Source organism: Pinus tabuliformis, chromosome 3_2 (assembly GCF_031772625.1).
Source record: "Pinus tabuliformis cultivar Carrire ecotype Pingquan chromosome 3_2, CPIR1, whole genome shotgun sequence".
NCBI classification, from domain to species: Eukaryota; Viridiplantae; Streptophyta; class Pinopsida; order Pinales; family Pinaceae; genus Pinus; species Pinus tabuliformis.
Genome location: NC_142302.1, coordinates 808,160,176 through 808,178,908, shown reverse-complemented (window position 1 = coordinate 808,178,908; position 18,733 = coordinate 808,160,176). Strand labels below are relative to the sequence as shown.

Here is an 18,733-nt window from a genome sequence, read left to right as displayed (position 1 = left end):
GGACCGACACCATTGCGAACAGAGGCATAGACAGGGTCGAGCGTGGTTGCCCCGCTCTGGTGCACAATCTGTCAGGTAGGAGGAAAGCACAACACGAATAATTGTCATCTGTTACCAAAATACAACCAGACCCCCCAGCAACTCTTTTGAAACTTTTGTAGATTGGTGGGTCACAAAGAAAGGGATTGTCGTAGTTATCGAATGTTGATGGACCAGGCACCTACCTACAGGATGCAGATTGAGGGGCGAGGTCAGGATCTAGCTGTGGCATTTGGGCATGGTGGGTTCCCGATACGGGGTCGAGGATGGGGTGGAAGGGGACTAGGAAGGGGTCGCAAGCAGCTAATCTGTTACAACTGTGGAGGACTGGGGCATTATGTGCAAGATTTTACCAATCCGACCTGAATATCATGTCCGTATTGTGAGAAATTTGATCATGAGCTGCTAGATTTCCCCATGCTGATAGCACAGATTCGCGAAAAGAAGGTAGTGCCTCCTACAACAACGCAAAATGTGCAGATGATGAGATACGAATCCCGTGACTATGAACCCATGGTCAACAGGATATTGCGACGCGACGCAGCCACAGGAAAGGTCAATGGGTAGACTAATATGGAAACTAGGGAAAGCTTCACGGACGTCTCTACTCGGGGTAGTAGGGATCCGCCTGAGCCAACTCAGGATCCCTCGATGATGAATACCTTCTTAGAGACATGCCTAAAACTACTTCACTACAATCAGGCAGTTAGAGGGTTACAGGAAGTGATTAATAGAGGTGTAGGGTGGGGAGAACCTTGCGCAATTTGTAAAATAGGAGGACATGCATCGCGGACGGGTCGGGAAATGCGGCTAACGATGCAGATTGGTGACTATGAGATGGCTTAGGTCATTTTAGACCTGGGTTCTGATGCAAACATATTTCCTAAACAGAATTGGGAATGCATCGGTAAGCCTACACTACAATGGTCTCCTATCCAATTGCGGTTGGCCAACCAACAGAATATCTTGCCCATGAGAAGGCTACAAGGTATTACAATAGACATTGATGGCATAAGCAACCAGACGGATTTTGAAGTTATTGAAATCATGGACGAACATAGTCTGTATCCTACGTTGTTAGGGATAGACTGGGCCATTGATATGAATGGGGTTATTAACCTCAAACAGAGGAAGATGATATTCGAGAAAAAGTTGCTCTAGGTCGTTGTTCCACTAGATCCAATAGACGGACCATGCTACATAGAACCGACACGTAGAAAAGAGAGGGGTGATGCACTAGACAGTATCTACAAACTTGCTGTAATAGAGCAGAGATTTTCACAGGGTTATGACAGTGATTCAGATGAGAAGGACGAGCGATGGCGCAACAAGATGAACGAGGAAACCACATTGCACTGTAATATGATGACAAAATCCATGTATTGCATTAAATTTCATAATCGCGAACTGTCGATGTATGAAGGGCTGACAGTAGTAGAGGACTTCCTGGATAAGTTGGAAAGCGCGATACCAAAGTACCAACGGTTTGATGCAATAAAATGGGCATTGCACGCAACACTGGTGCGATGGTGGGATACCCATGTAGGGACCTTCGAAGATGGCGAAGCTGCAGGCACATGATGAAGATAACTTTGAAGCCAGATGTGAAGCAAATGAAGTAGTGACCCTATCGATTGAATCCAAAATACAAAGAAAAATTCTGCGAAGAATTGGATAAGATGTTGGCAGCAGGAATTATTGAACTGGTTGAGGAGTCTGATTGGGTAAGCCCTATGGTTGTACAGGAGAAGAAACAGAAGGGGGAGATCCACAACTGTGTGGATCTGTGAAAGCTCAATGATGCTTGTGTTAACAATTCGTTCCCAACACCCTTTACAGATGAGGTACTAGAAAATGTGGGCGGGCAGGAAGCATACTCCTTCACAGACGGGTTCTCTGGGTACCATCAGATCAAGATAACGCACGAAGATCAGAGCAAGACAACGTTCATTACCAAATGGGGTTGTTTTCAGTATACAGTAATGCCCTTTGGACTGAAGAATGTGCCCACGATATTTTCTCGATTTGTGGTAGCCGCATTTAAGGAGTTTATCCACAAGTTCTTAGAAGTCTACCTGGATGACTGGACCATCTTTGGCCTGGTTAAGAAGCATGTCGCGAGCTTATGATTAATGCTGGATACCTGCCAACGACACCAGATTGCACTCAACTTAAAGAAGTGTACTTTTCTCGTCCCTTTCAGGAACTTGCTGGGCCATGTGGTTTGTAAGCAAGGACTGATGGTGGATCCGGCAAAGATCATTGTCATATTGAATCTGCAAGCGCTGCGCAGTGTAAAGCAGCTACGCGCTATGTTAGGACACACGGGCTACTATTGGAAGTTCATCAAAAGCTACGCCCAGATTATGGCTCCGATGGAGCAATTGTTGAAAAAGGATGCTACTTATTGCTGGAATGAGGAATGCAATAGAAGCCTAGAGACGCTTAAGGAGAAAATGGCTTCAACTCCTATATTGGTCTTTCCGAAATGGGACATCGAGTTTCATGTGCATGTGGACGCGTCTTGTATCACACTAGGAGCGGTACTCACTCAACCAGGAGCAGAAGGACTGGACCATCCAATTGCATTCGCAAGTCGCAGGTTGTCCAAGGTAGAGAAGAATTACTCCACTACTGAGCGCGAAGGATTATGGTATACGCGCTCTAGAAGTTCCGTCACTATCTACTCGGAGGACATTTTAAGATGTACACAGATCACTTTGCGCTCAAGTACCTAGTGAATAAGCCTGTGTTGGGGGGGCGCATTTGTCGATGGTTGTTTTTGTTTCAAGAATATGATTTTGAGGTTGTTGTAAAGCCAGGACATCTGAATGCAGGTCTGGATCATCTGTCCTGAATTGAGATCGGTGAAGAACCAAAAAATCTAGAAGAGGGACTTCTAGATGCTCAATTATATGTCATGCGTATTGCAGATGGCCACTTTGAAGATATAATCCACTTTTTAACTACGGGCACTACGCCACAGGGGTATTCTGTCCAGCAAAGGAAGGAATTGGTGATACATGCAGCAGATTTTACCGTAATTGCAGGCCACCTCTACAAGATGGGCAATGATGAAATATTGCACAGATATGTACCCAAATTCGAGCACGGGCAGATCTTGGCTGAAGAAAATGGAGGGGTTGCTAGCGGACATTATGTGGGCCGCGCCACAGCCCAAAAGATTCTTCGCGCCAGATTATGGTGGCCCACTCTACATCATGATTCAAAGGCATATTGTCGGGGCTGCGATGTATGTCAACGGACGAGCAAGCTATCGCGAAGGGACGAAATGCCACTTCAGCCACATATGACGCTACAACCATTTGAGAAATGGGCGATTGACTTCGTCGGGCCTATCGAACCATGAGGAAAGACAGACGCGCACTATATCATCACTGCAACTAAATGTTTGACCCGATGGGCCGAGGCATGACCAGTTAAAGATTGCATGGCTGCGACAGTAGAAAAATTCTTATTCGAGAACGTACTGACTAGGGTCGGCTACACCAAAATTCTCATGAGTGATAGGGGAACACATTTTTTGAATGAAACGATCAACACACTCACCGAGGAATTCTAGATCTATCACCAATAGAGTACGCCCTACCATCTAGAAGCGAATGGGACCGTTGAGGCATTCAACAAAATTCTGGAGACTCCGTTGACAAAAGTTTGCAATGTGCAACGAAATGACTGGGATTTGCACATTCTTGCTGTGCTATGGGCAAACAGAAATACATGCAAGAAGTTGGCAGGCCAAACAGCATTTCGATTAATTTATGGCCAAGAGGTCATTATGCCTATGGAATATATTGTGCCTAGTCTGTGGATTGCGGCTATCACAGGTATGGCAAACTATTTCTGGCTAGATTCCATCTGCAGGTACAGAAATAGCACGAGAAAGCATGGCATGATCGCCATATCAAGGTGTGCACCTTCAAGGAGAATTATCTAGTCTTGTTGTGTGATAGTAAGTTCGAAAAATTCCCAAGAAAACTCTGCATGCACTAGTTGGGACCCTATGTAGTCAAAGATGTTACCGATGGAGGCGTAGTTCAGCTGGCTAAACTCAATGGAGACCCCTTGCCAGGAAGAGTGAACAGAAATCGCCTAAAGCTCTACACGGGCGGGCTGACCGCCTGACTAGCCGAAGAGAAGATAGTCTCACCACTCCAACCAGTTGAAAGAGAGCATGGGATGATAAAGTAGCCTCGAGGACAAATGCGCGAGTACCATGGTCATGGATGTTGTAGAGAACATTCCACACACCTTTGAGTGAGCTCGATCGAGGATCGCCTGTGCTCGACTGTCTTTGTCATGAAAGGAAGCTTTGGTGTACTTTCCCAATGTACACCCTTTGCATGTATCTACCTGCTCTAGTTTACCCTTGGGAAGACTAGTAGAAATTTACTCCATGATCTTCAAAGCGCCATGGTGCAATTCACCCAACCTCCTATGCCACAACTCGCTGATGTCTCAGCTTTGGACCTTCTCTGCTTTCATGCTTAAGGAAACACAATATTCTACGTCCAACTTGTAGAGGTTCTTCACTCGAACCCCTATCCTCTTCACCTATCCTATGGCTATGTGATCAAGGAAGGCCTTTCCCATAATAAATATCACATCATAGCCTCTATCCTACAACATGGCAACATATACCAAGTTCTTCTTTAAACCAGGAACATACATAACATCTTGCAAAGTGAGGGGAGAACCTGACAAAGGTAGTTGTACCGATACCATTAGTGATATACCTCCCATCATCACCCATATCGATATGCATCTAGAGATCCTTCTCCTCCAAGTTACTGAAGAGCTCTTTGTTACCGGTCATGTGGAAAGAAGCTCCAATGTCCAAGTACCACACACTACCCATCATTGATGACATCATACAAGTGATGAGGGTAAAATCGAGTTCAAACTGTGAAGCAAGGACCTCACCTGCCTCTCCTCTTGAGGGCTTCTTACTAGCCTTCTTATGCAGACATTTTGTGGCAAAATGTCACAACTCGTGAGAGTGAAAACACTTGATTTTAGACATGTACTTATTCTTTCCGCCCTAACAAGAATCTGATTTGGAATGGGATGAATTCCCCTTCCCTTTCTTTTCCTTACCAACTAAGGCACAATTCTCCTCATCATCATGCTTTGATGAGGATTTGTATCTAGTGTTCCACTGAATCTCTTCCTATACCAAGTCAGACCACAACCGCTCCCACTCTGGTATCTTCTCCTTCCCATTAAGAGAGTCCTAGTAACTGTGCCAACTCTTGGGAAGTCCTAGAAGTGCTAGGCTCACCAGATCATCTTCGACACCATTAATCTTGACACTTCCAAGCTCATCCTGATATTGGGTAAACTTGTTCAAGTACTTCGGAATTGAGTCGCCCTTCTCCATCTTGATTTTTGTGAGTTTGTCCTTTATTTCCAGCTTCTTGTGGTCACTGCTATTTTGAGACAGGTCTGTCAATGCCTTCCACATTGCAAATGGAGTTTCCTTGTCATGGAGATTCAAGACAATATGATCTCAATCTCCTTCTAGGATAATCCTTCTCGCCTTTTCCACACCTTCTCCATTCAACCATATATTTAGCATATGATGTTGGAGGCTTTGGAATATCATGATCTATGAATTCCTTTAGCCCATTTTCTTCCAACACTACCTCCATCATGTCCTTCCAAGCTATGTAATTCGAGCTGCCCTCCAAGGCATACTCAAGTATCAAACCGTAGAATGACATTTTGCTCACTCTGAAGAATGAACTATAAATTCGATATCACTTGCACAAAAAACTCGAATTCTCCTCTTCTATATTGTCTTCATTTCCGATACCATGTAGATTTTTACTTGTAGATTCAAAAAATTATGTGATATAGTTTCTATAAATAAAATGAAATTATAATTTTAGTCAAAATTTTGAAAAAAAACTTGAAAAACTAGATAATTGAGTTTTTCTAATACTTCATAAAATTAGTCGACTAAATATGAACCAAACTAAATATTATAATCTTTTAAAATCTCAGATTTCTAATTCATCAGGTTTTTCACAACATTCCCACCTCCATTTCCTCTTGAAAATATAGATATCCACAGGTGTACAAAATAAATTTTATATTATTTAACATGTACATATAAATATTAATAACCTTTGTTATTAATAAATTATATTGGTTAGTCCCTATGGGCTAGCTCAAGTGATGATGGTCGTGGAATGAAGTCTTACCGAACCAGAGATCTTGGGTTCGAATCTTGTGCTACCCTCTTGTGCTACCCTCCCCAGTAGCGAGGTGAATAATGAACATGTAAAACTCGAAAATAGAAGAGTCCTACCAAACTTATAATATATATATATATATTGATTAAAAACTAATATATATAAATAACTTATATATAAAATTTACTAAAAAATATTAAACAGATATATATTACGTATATATAAATGTTTATATACACTGAACATATAGTTGTTTCTATAACTTAAACATAAAAATACCTAAATCATCTTAAAATAAACTTTTATCCATAAAAGTTGTAAATCCACTTCCCTTTTATCTCATTTGTTAAGATATGTCGTAAATAATAAGAATATTATTTTATCTCATTTGTTAAGATATATCGTAAATAATAAGAATATTATTTATGAATTTTAGTATATTTTATTTATTACCTCTGGTACATTAATAAAGTTTTTGAACAATGGACAACATTTTTACATGTATAATCTGTGTTGACTGGGTGTGTCATGAAGGAAATACTTTTATCTTCGATTCTTCTCGTGGGAAAATGTGGCACTAGTCTCTAGGGACATCAAACATTTAGTCATTGCAACATACCATCAAATTTCCAGGATGCCAACGTGTTCATGTGTGCTCACAGATATATTAGTTTTCAATAGAATAGCAGAGATTGACTCCCAAAATCATGGTGATAAAATATATGAAAAAATTCACAATAATGGTGCAAATTTTAGAAGATTTGTGCAAACCAAATCCATTTTACAAAAATTAACTAGATCATAAGGATTTTCATTACGAGCCATTTGCCGAGGCGAAGGAATTGCTCGGACGGCCAAAAGTGGCCAGAATTTTGGCAAAAAAATTCAAAAAATATTGTAGAGGGAGTGTTTGAATCGTGTTTTTGATGGTGGAAATGGATTCAGCACCATCAAAAACATTTAGGATGCCTAAAATTTTGAAGTTTAACAACTATAACTTGGATTTACAAAAATCCTTGACGGACTTTCTCTAAATATTACCGAAATTTCCATAACTTTCCAGGCAACTCCTCCGCCTTGTTACACTACGCATTTTCGTTAAGGTTATTGCAAGATGGCTCAATATTGAGATCATAAAAAGTTTCGTTAAGGTTATTGCAAGATGACTCAATATTGAATAATACTTTATCTCCACAAATGATGTTTCATTTTCCATGCAACCACGTGTTTTATACCAAATTACTGGACATTACAAGGATTACTATCATGAGTCTAATTCTGAGAGCATGGAACCCCACCAATTGCACAAAATCGATCACCTAAAAGGAAAACCATGAAATTGATGCTTTGTAATATCATGGAAATGTTATCAAATTGTTTTGATTTGAGAAATTTTTCCCAAGTATGGTATGCATCAGACACATCAATCTCAGAGCCTATGTTCAAGAAAGGATTGAAAACTTTTTTGCATCGGTGGCTATAATAACATAGTGTGGAAATTCTGCAAATTATGGGATGTCAGTTACAAATCTTTAAGATCGTTGCACATAATCTTTGGCAATTCCTATTTCCAACCCCATTGAAACATAAATGCAGCCTGACATGCAAGGGATATAGCAGTTCTCTTGTATTTATGTTTCAATGGGGTTGACTTTGGCATTTTAGCAACAAAGCAACTGCTATATCCCTTGCATGTCAGGCTGCATTTATGTTTCAATGAGGTTGGAAATAGGAATTGCCATCTTGCAGTTGGTTCCCAAATATCTATGTAATCATTACGCCTATTAAAGTAAGGGCAGTTCCAAATCTTTAAGATCGTGGCACAAATATCTATGTAATCATTACACCTATTAAAGTCTAATATGGTACTTCCAAATCTTCAAGATCGTTGCACATAATCTTGCAGTTGGTTCCCAAATATCTATGTAATCATTACACCTGCTGCTCCAAATAACAATTATGCCGTTGCGAGATCCAATGATGGCTCGTTATATGGTCTCGCTCAGTGTTGGCCCTACCTTACAACTATTAATTGCCAAAAATGCTTGTCAGAAGCTCGGAATCTTTTACTCGGATGTCGTCCCCAGCAAGAAGGTCGAGGTCGAGGTCTCGAGGCGGGTTGTTTAATGCGCTACTCAACTTACGAATTTTACTCCAACAACAAGATGTCCAGTACGAATTTCTTACTAGGTTGTTTTGTTTTTTATACCTAGGCTAAGTCTAGGCGGGGGAGGTTGGATGATTTAAGTGGGATGCTATCTACTAAATTAAGTCATGAGATACTATCACAAAAATGGTAACAAATTAGGTCTAATTTAGTTTAGACTTCCGTCAGAATAATTTAATTTCCTAAAAATAGTTCCCATCCTCAACTCAGCAGTACAGCAGCATGAAATTCTAACCTCCAACCTTGTAAAACCTAAACCCAGAAAACCAATTAACGTATACCTCACGATAAAATTCTTCGTATTTATATCTTTATGATTCATATAATAGGGACTTACGCACTACTGTAATCTTTGTCGTCAGGGAAATCGGCCTCCAAAATAGTGTATATCTCGTTCGGATGCATGGGAGGAACAACTCTTCTTACGATGGTGTGTTTAGTATTGTTCTGTCGCCGTATCACACATCGAAAGGACTCGTCTGCGACAGGTGATTACATTTTCACATTGCTGAGTTGTTTAACTTGGCTGTATTTAGAGGTTACGACGAAATTGCTTTCATGGTACTATATGCAGACGAGAACGGAACAGAAAAGGACAATTTCGAGCACGTCCTTTTTGAGTACGAGGTTCTGAGTGACTCCACCGGAAACTTTGACAGAAACAACATGCTTGGCAGAGGAGGATTCGGTGAAGTTTATCAGGTATAGTTTGAAACATGTATTTGATGGGTTATTCCAAATATATGCTTTGTTTACACTGTACAGATCAGTTATAATAACTTGAGTTTAGTAAGCAGGGAAGACTTCCAGATGTGACGGATATTGCTGTCAAAAGACTGAACGGAAGGCGTGAGAGTACTCATCATGTGCCGGAGTTTCTGACAGAAATAAAGCTCCTCACCGCAATCTTGTTCGTTTACTCGGATGTTGCGCAAGTGGGAACGAACGTTTTGCTGGTTTACAAATTAATGCCGAACAACGGTCTTCACAAGCATTTGTTTGGTATGTAGCTCTCGCTAATGATATTGATTTCAGGATTCAAGCTTTTAACTTCTAAAATCATAATGTATAGCATTTTGGAGGTTTGTTTTGATTTTTTTGTCGGTCTTATCTGTCAAAATTCTATAAGGATGGGTTAGAAATTTTGAGTTGTGAATTTTCCGGGTTTCAAGTGCTTAGAAATTTTGAGTTGTGAATTTTCCGGGTTTCAAGTGCTTAGAAATTTTGAGCTGTGAATTTTACAGGTTTCAAGTGCCCAGAGATTTTTCCAGAGTGGTGAATCTATACATAGAGTAGAAAAAACAAAAATAAAGATTTGATAAAAAATTATTACCTAATTCGGTTCGATTCGTCTGCTAATTAGTAAAGTTCAATAAGGTACGGGTTTCGCTTCTTGTCGCTATCGCTCTGAACTGGATCGCTCAGTTTCGTCAATCTTGGAAAGAATGATTTAGTGGCCAACTAAGTATTGGATCGAGAGAACCTTGAAAGGATTGGATTTACTGTTTTTTGCGATTCTTCCAAACCGACTACCAACCAGGGATTAAGGATTAGGTAGGAAGGAGGTATCTTTCCCTTATGAACAATGTTGCTCCTCTTTTTTTAAGGATGTCCCACCCAAAAAGAAAGCGATCTATCTGGTAAAAACAGAAATTTCTATATTACAGTAACGAAGGTAAATTTTGATATTTATAAATATTTATGAATATAAAAATAGAAATTTCTAGATTACAAAATTTGATATGCCATAAATTTTATATTTAAAAAAATTAATTAAACAATTATTGTTCTGGAATTGAAATAAAAAAAAATTCTATAATTTATAACAAAAATTTATTTTGTTAATATTATTCTTCATTATTGTTGAATAAATTTGGTTTCTATAGAAATTATAGAGATAAATTAAATGAAGTTGGAGTTTTAAATTTGTTTAGAAAATCTTAATTTAATATTATGATATTTCATTGTATTTAGAGCTAGATTTATTAGTTTATAATCTAGCTTTTATCTATTAAACTCAGGGCCATTTGAAATTTTAAACTAATGTATGCATTGTCTTTCCTGAAATGAAGAAGTTTTTTACATTTTCAAAGTTATATGGATTTGTTAAAAGAGAGAGACATAAATTTACTAGTATGTGGAGATCACTTAAGTTTATTTTTAATATTTAGTGTTCCATCTTTTATATAAGATTTAGCTTTGAGTTTTCATTTCTAGATTTTACTTTACATGTTTTAGTTTGTCCTTTATTTGTTTTTGATCATTTTAATTAGGAGGGGTTGTAACATCTTAGACAAGAGAGATCATTGTTAGAGATAAGTAAACATGACTATTTTTGTAATAAAATATTTTAATAACTTTTTTTTAAAGATTTGAATATAATTATTGTTCCTTTCCATTTTTAAAAAATAAGTGTCTCTATGATGTACACTCTCAAATTTTAATTATTGTTCTTTTCAATTTTTAAAAAATAAGTGTCTCTATGATGTATACTCTCAATTTTTTTCAGTATTGAATTTTAGATAGTCAAATTTTTTCTATACCAAATCGAATTCGAATTTAATAACTATATCCAAAACCTCTATTTAATTAACTGTATTGAAGCATTTCATAGTTAAATTTTTTCCATCAAAGTTGTTGATTTCAGCATTCGAGTTTTCAATTTCTGAACTCATGTTTATTTCTTTTTTTTTTTTTTTTTATGTTTTTTCTATCAAAATTGTTGATTTCAGCATTCGAGTTTTTAATCTCTGAACTCATGTTTACTTTTTATTTTTTTTATATGTGTTTTGAGTTTTCTAAATATTATTGTTGGAGGTACCCAGGAGAGCCAAGAAATGGAGAGCCAAGAAATGGTTTAACCTGGGAAAACCGTATGGACATTATAGTAGGCACAGCTCGAGGGCTATCATATTTGCAGGAGGATTCCAACATGCACATTATACACAGATATATCAAATGTGCAAATATACTTTTATATGGGATTTTCATCCTAAAATAGGAGATTTTGGAATGGCTAGATTCTTCCCAGAAGGTCAAACCTATGTTTCTACCGGATTCGAAGGAACGATGTGAGTTGTGCAATTTATTTAGTAATTGTTCTCAAAACATCTATTCTTTTAAGGCGTAAAATCCTAGCATTAATTTATAGTTTCCACGAATTTGGTGTGATGCAGGGGCTACACTGTGCCTGAGTATGTCGTTTGTTGAAATGTAATTTCCCCTGCTGCGTACTGTTCCGGAAAACCACCAAACTCCATCACACTGCTTTTGCTGAGCAAGTGGTTTTCCTCCGAAGGGCAATGATGACAATCATCGTTTGAAACGTGGCTTGAGCTGATTTCCAAAACAACTTTTCATCGGAGCAGTAAATTTTTTTGTTGTGGAACTAAAGTGTTCCTGTGTAATCCCTCTGTTAAGAGGAAGATCCTTTTGTATCAGGCAGTTTTTATTAATGAATACACAGTTTGTTTCATGTGTGTGAAAAACTCTGTTCTCTAGCAATCTATTTTAGCTTCCCTGTGTTAAGATCCTGTGCAAAAACAGAGCATTTTCTCTATTCATCTTTTGTTTGAAATTACCAGAAATTTCCATCATGGTATCAAAGCTTGTCCAAGCTCTTTGAAGGTGTCAAAGAAGCTGAAGAAAGGATTTTCTTGTTGCAGCAGCTTCTCCAGCAAAGTGAAGGCTCGGTAAAAAAAAATCCAAGGTATTTCTCAAGTTCTTTTTTGTGTTGCTCCTGAAGAAACAGTTAGTTATTTTAAATACACAGTTAGGTATTTGAAGCGTAGTTAAGAGTGCAAGAATGGCTGGCTCTAGCACCAGCACTAGCATGGGTATTTTTAATACTCAGCTCCCACAGTTTAATGTGAAAAACTATGACTATTGGGCAATAACCATGAGAGCTTTTCTTGCCTCACAAGATTTATGGGAATTTATTGAAGATGGTTTTGAAGAACCAACAGATGAAGAAGAGTTTAATAACTTGACACAGGCAGAGAAAGATTTGCTAAAGAGCTATAAGAAGAAGGACTCAAAATCCCTCTGCTTTTTGTATCAAGCAGTGCATGAGAGTGTGTTTCCAAAGATAGCAGCAGCTAAGACATCCAAGGAAGCATGGAAAACTCTCAAGACAGCATATCAAGGCATGGAGAAAGTGAAGACAGCAAAACTACAGTTGCTGAGGAGAGATTTTGAGAATTTATGCATAAAGGAGTCAAATAATATTGACTCATTCTTCACACATGTGATTGGTCTGGTCACACAGATAAGGTCTCATAGAGAGATTCTTGAAGAAAAGAGAATTGTGGAGAAACTATTGAGAGTCCTACCCTCAAAGTTTGATGTAATTGTCACCACCATAGAAGAGACAAAGGATCTCACAAATTTCTCAGTTGATGAACTACATGCATCGCTGATAAAACATGAGCAGAGATTGAGTAGAAATGAAAACTCATCTCTAGAGCATGCCTTCAAGACCCAGATGTCCTTTGGAAGAGGAAGAGGTCAAGGCAGAGGAAACAAGAGAGGAAGAGGCAGAAGCCAAAACAGAGGTGGAAGAAATAGTCCAACAAACACTCAAGGAAGAGGCAGCAATCCAAATCAGAACCAAGGCCAAGGCAGCAGCCAACAAAGTGGACAACATCATGCTCAAGGACAAAGGTATGAAAAATCCAATGTCTAATGTTATTATTGTAAAAAATATGGGCACTATGCCAATGAATGTAGGAAGAAGCAGCATGATATGAATAATAGATCTAGTGCAAATTTCACTAGAGAAAATATCAGCCAAGATAATTTGTTGCTAGCTTGTAATATGACTAAAACAAAGAGTGATGATATATGGTTTCTAGACTCTGGTTGCAGTAACCATATGACAGGAAACATAGCTCTGTTTTCTAAGTTATATCAGAGTGTGAAGTCACAAGTCACACTTGGGACTGATAGTAAAGTTTCTGTTATGGGAAAAGGAGAAGTAAATATCCTAACAAAGAAAGGTGAAAATAAAACCATAGCAGATGTTTATTATGTCCCTGGAATGAAGTGTAATCTCTTAAGTATTGGACAGCTTGTTCAAAAGGGGTATAATGTTTTCTTTGAGAATGATGTATGCACCATCATGGATAGAAAACCCAGCAAACGATGTGTTGCTGAAGTGAAGATGACAAGGAACAGGATGTTCCCTCTCAAGATAAAAACAGATTTAAAAGATGGAGTAGAAATAACAGAAGTTACACAAGAGGCTTTACAAAGCGAACCAAAGGATGAAAAATGGTTGTGGCACTTGAGATTTGGACATCTCAACTTTGGAGGTCGTAACTTGTTGCATAGAAAAGGAATGGTAAGTGGACTACCATTGATAGAGAAACCAGACAGCCTTTGTGAAGGTTGTATCTTGGGGAAACAACACAGAAAAAGTTTTCCATTAGGAAAAAGCATAAGGGCAAAAGCACCCTTAGAGATTGTCCACCCAAACTTATGTGGACCGATGCAAACTCCATTACTAGCAGGCAGCCAATATATTTTAACATTCATTGATGATTTTACTAGAAAAACTTGGGTTTATTTCTTGAAGAACAAAAGTGAAGTGTTTGAAAGATTTTGTAATTTCAAGGCACTTGTGGAAGACCAAAGAGGGCTGCATATCAAAGTTCTGAGAACTGATAGAGGAGGTGAGTATATCACCAAGGAATTTTTACGTTTTTCTAGAGAAAATGGAATTCATAAGAAAATTACAGCTAGGTACACCCCGCAGCAAAATGGAGTTGCTGAAAGGAAGAACAGGACAATCATGGATATGACGAGGAGTATGTTAAAAGCAAAGCATTTGCCAAATGATTATTGGGCTGAAGCTATACACTGTGCAGCATACATTTTGAATAGGTGCCCTACAAAAGCAGTCATGAACAGAGTGCTGGAAGAAGCATGGAGTGGGAGAAAGAAAGGAGTCACCCACATGAAAGTTTTTGGACGTGTGGCTTATGCACACATTCCAGATCAGCTAAGGAAGAAGTTGGACAGAAAAGGGGAGAAATGTATTTTCATTGGATACAATGAGGAATCCAAAGCTTACAGGTTGTATAATCCATCCACCAAGAAGCTCATTGTGAGTAGAGATGTTCAGTTCATTGAAGAGGAAGCTTGGGATGGAAGCATAGAGAAAACAGTGAATGTTAAAAACTCCTTGTCACATAATGAATATGATGAAGAGATAGTTGAAATACATCCCCAAACAGCAGCACCAACACAAGGAGAGCAAGGGACACCCTTGAGGAGAAATGAAAGTGCTTCTCCAAGCACACCACAAGAAAAAAGTTCAAGTGCTTCTTCAAGCACTTGTACACCAAATGAAAGAGGTAAGAAGTTCATAAATTTAAGTGATATTAATGAGCAAGAGGCAGCAAATTAAGGTATGAATTCTTTGTTTGCTTTATATTGTCATGCTGATGACCGTATTCATTTCGAAGAAGAAATTAAGGATAGGAAATGGATAGAAGCTATGGATGAGGAGATTAATGCCATAGAAAGAAACAAGACATGGGATTTGGTTGAACTACCAAAAGGAAAGGAAGTCATTGGAGTTAAATGGGTTTACAAGACCAAGAGTAATGCTGAAGGCAAAATAGAAAGATACAAGGAAAGATTAGTTGTCAAAGGATATAAGCAGCAGTATGGGAGAGACTATGAGGAAACTTTTGCACCGGTTGCAATAATGGAAACAGTGAGAGCAATGTTGTCCATAGCACAACAAAACAAGTGGAAGGTTTACCAAATGGACGTGAAGTCAACATTCCTAAATGGAGTGTTAATGGAAGAGGTTTACATTGAACAACCTATAGGCTATGAAAAGAAAGGCCAAGAGCACAAAGTGTGCAGATTGAAGAAAGCTCTTTATGGGCTGAAGCAAGCACCAAGAGCATGGTACAGTAGGATAGATTCCTATTTACTGGAAAATGGATTTGAAAAGTGTGACGGAGAACCCACCCTCTACATCAAAGAAAATGATGGTAAAATTATAATTGTGGTGTTATATGTTGATGATGTTATTTTCACAGGTAATGATGATTGCCTTATTGGAAATTTCAAAGCAGTCATGAAAGAAGAATTTGAAATGATTGACATGGGTTTGCTGAGATACTTCTTAGGAATAGAAGTAGAACAAAATGAAAATGGGATTTTTATCTCACAGGAGAAATATGTTAATGAAGTGTTGGAAAGATTCAATATGTAGGAGAGCAAGGCAGCAATCACTCCCACAGTGATGGGATTAAAACTCAGCAAAGAGGACAATAGCAAGGATTTTGATCCTAGTTTGTACAAGAGCATAGTTGGCAGCCTCATGTATTTGACTACAACTAGGCCGGATATAATGCATGTTGTTAGTTTAATTTCTAGATTCATGGAGAGGACAAAAGAAGCACATTGGCAGGCAACAAAAAGGATTCTGAGGTATGTTAAAGGTACTAAAAGGTTTGGCATTTTATATACTACTTCAGAATGTTCAGATTTAATTCGATACACTAATAGTGATTGGGATGGAAGTGTAGATGATCGGAAAAGAACATCCAGTTATGTTTTTCACATGGGTTCCGGAGCCATTTCATGGGCTTCTAAAAAACAGCCTATTGTAGCATTGTCTACAACAGAGGCAGAATATGTGGCAGCTACAGCAGCAGCATGTCAAGCAGTTTGGATGAGAAGGATGTTAAGGAGCTTATGCCAAGAGCAAGAAAAAGGAATAGTGATTTTTTGTGACAATAGCTCAGCTATTGCATTATCCAAGAATTTTGTGTTTCATAAGAGAACGAAACACATTGACACAAAGTTTCATTATATCAGGGAATCGGTAAACAGTGGAGAAATTGTTTTAAAACATTGCAACACTCAGCAGCAGGTTGCAGACATTCTGACCAAGCCATTGGGACAGAAAAGTTTTGAATTTTTGAGGAAATGTCTGGGTATGACTAATAACCCAGCAGTTGAAATTAAAGGGGAGTGTTGAAATGTAATTTCCCCTGCTGCGTACTATTCCGGAAAACCACCAGACTCCATCGCACCGCTTTTGCTGAGCAAGTGGTTTTCCTCCGGAGGGCAGCGATGATAATCATCGTTTGACACGTGGCTTGAGCTGATTTCCAAAACAACTTTTCATTGGAGCATAAAGTTTGACTGAAATAGGCCGCGCGATATGGTTGACAGCCGTCGGATGAAATCAACGGTTGATGTACACCAACAGACCTGCACAATATGGACATGACATGAAGTTTCATTTTGGCCACCAGTTTCTCCGTAAAAGTAATTAATGAAATTTATTGCGATGGGTAGAACGTAGGTAAAAAAATTTAATTTTATTAATTTCTATCAGCGGGAGTATGGGCACAAGTAAACTTTGGTAAAACCATTTAATTTTTTTTTTTTTTTTAACTCACGGGAGTATGACAAAGTAATATGTAATGTTATTTTGTTTGTTTTTTTATGTATGTGTAATGAAACGCACAGAAGTGCGAAGTAAAAAAAAGGGAGAAACTTGCCGCAGCAAATGTAAGGAAATTTTTATTCCAGCAGTGAATGTAAGATTTTTGTTTTTACACAGCAGTGTAAAAGAAAGTTGCAAGCAAAGACAGTGTGTTAATTTGAATGAAGAGACAGAGTAATTTTTTTTGTTGTGGAACTGAAGTGTTCCTGTGTAATCCCTCTGTTAAGAGGAATATCCTTTTGTATCAGGTAGTTTTTATTAATGAATACACAGTTTGTTTCACATGTGTGAAAAACTCTGTTCTCCAGCAATCTATTTTAGCTTCCCTCTGTTAAGATCCTATGCAAAAACAGAGCATTTTCTCTATTCAGCTTTTGTTTGAAATTACTAGAAATTTCCATCACCATTCATGGGAAATTGACGGAAAAGGTCGACGTTTATAGTTATGGGATCGTGGTACTTGAGATCGTGAGTGGGAGAAAGTGTGCGGATGCCACACTGCGAGACCCTATGAAAATTCTTTTGGAAGGGGTTCGTTTCTGTTTTAATAAATTTTTGGAATGGGTTCGTTTTGGTTTTAATAAACTGTAATTCCAGCAAGACCGTCATTTAATTCAAAGTCTGAACTTCATCAATATACTGTAGGCATGGAATAAATACGAACAACGTAACCTTTTGGATATTGTTGATCCAAAATTGGAGGGGCAATACCCAAGAGAGGAGGCATTAAGGGTGATCACAATCACTCTTCTTTGCGCTCAAGGTTCCTGGAGGCTGCGGCCAACGATGTCAAAGGTTGCCTCCTTGTTAACGACCGATTTGGAGATTCGTGTTCAGCCGACACAACCTGCTTTCATAGGTGCTGCTGCAGACAGACCTGCGTGTTCCACCATTACAACGATGTCTGAATCCTTGACTTCTACTGCTAGCACTCATCAATCTGCTGGAACAGTTACCCTCTCCTTCTCTCCTCGTTAGTCGAGTAGGATAGATGCATGCAATGGTTTTTTCCCATTATTTATTTTCTGCATGTTTAGATCAAGCATATTTTTGAGTCAAATGACAGAAATACATGAATGCTTCATAAACCCTCATGTGCGGCCGCTTTGTAGGGTGTTTGAAGGAATAGTGTCTAATGTCACAATTCATAATGATGACACCTATTTTTAATAACTTAAGTTATTTTTAACAGTGTCAAATAGTGTCTATTTTTGTCTATGTCTAATGTCATAATGATGTCACTATTCCTTCAAACACTATTCATAATGATGACACCTAATCTGCTACCTTGACACAATAGTATATATTGTTTAGATATGGTGAGGGATAATGTTTATTTTAAAGTTTGGTTGGGTTGGTTGATTTCAATTTTTGTCCAAATTTGAAATCTAGTTCCAACTATGTATCATATTTGTTATTGAATGAGCAATGAAAAATATTTTATGGTGTGTAATTCGTATGAGAACGTGTTTAGACTTGGACTCTTTACGAGAGAGGTTGTGATTATGTGATTTTAGCAATATTAATCCTTTTTATGCATGGTTGTGATCATGTGATTTTAGCAATGTTAATCTTCTCTATGCACATTTAGTCTCTCTCATGAGGGGTTGTGATCACGTGATTTTAGCAATGTTAATCCTCTCTACATAGATTAACAAAGAGCTTGTGAAAGTAGATAGTTTAGTTTCCTCTGTGAGGGATTTCTAAGTCTAATTTTTCTAACGAGCTTGTGAGTATTATGATTATGTGTTAATTATTTGTCCATCATTTGATCTACTTGTTGCATAGAAAGAGATAAACTTGCAAAGTAACTAAATTGAGACAGAGGAGTGA

The 18,733-nt window shown here is 38.2% G+C and overlaps 2 protein-coding genes across 2 annotated transcripts; both read left to right on the top strand.

Annotated features, from left to right (window-relative positions):
• Nucleotides 1–2,279: 2,279 nt before the first annotated feature.
• LOC149183065 (uncharacterized) lies at nucleotides 2,280–4,185 on the top strand. Its single transcript, XM_089414812.1, has 5 exons — nucleotides 2,280–2,516; nucleotides 2,858–2,876; nucleotides 2,973–3,199; nucleotides 3,638–3,887; nucleotides 4,070–4,185. Exons 1-5 carry the CDS (start codon nucleotides 2,280–2,282, stop codon nucleotides 4,183–4,185), a joined length of 849 nt encoding a protein of 282 aa, XP_089270938.1.
• Nucleotides 4,186–8,216: 4,031 nt separating this feature from the next.
• On the top strand, nucleotides 8,217–17,878 carry LOC149183064 (cysteine-rich receptor-like protein kinase 2). The gene is made up of 7 exons (XM_089414811.1): nucleotides 8,217–8,371; nucleotides 8,471–8,490; nucleotides 8,787–8,912; nucleotides 8,999–9,126; nucleotides 9,222–9,426; nucleotides 17,292–17,431; nucleotides 17,546–17,878. Exons 1-7 carry the CDS (start codon nucleotides 8,217–8,219, stop codon nucleotides 17,876–17,878), a joined length of 1,107 nt encoding a protein of 368 aa, XP_089270937.1.
• The last annotated feature ends 855 nt before the right edge of the window (nucleotides 17,879–18,733 follow it).

Excerpts from the sequence above, each read along its gene's own strand:
- LOC149183065 (XM_089414812.1), top strand. The coding sequence starts at position 2,280 with ATGGTGGATCCGGCAAAGATCATTGTCATATTGAATCTGCAAGCGCTG. Across the intron at positions 3,200-3,637 it reads GGGTTGCTAGCGGACATTAT|AGTACGCCCTACCATCTAGA; the intron begins GTGGGCCGCGCC and ends TATCACCAATAG. Across the intron at positions 3,888-4,069 it reads GTGGATTGCGGCTATCACAG|TCAAAGATGTTACCGATGGA; the intron begins GTATGGCAAACT and ends GACCCTATGTAG.
- LOC149183064 (XM_089414811.1), top strand. The coding sequence starts at position 8,217 with ATGCCGTTGCGAGATCCAATGATGGCTCGTTATATGGTCTCGCTCAGT. Across the intron at positions 8,913-8,998 it reads AAAGGACTCGTCTGCGACAG|ACGAGAACGGAACAGAAAAG; the intron begins GTGATTACATTT and ends TACTATATGCAG. Across the intron at positions 9,127-9,221 it reads GATTCGGTGAAGTTTATCAG|GGAAGACTTCCAGATGTGAC; the intron begins GTATAGTTTGAA and ends TTTAGTAAGCAG.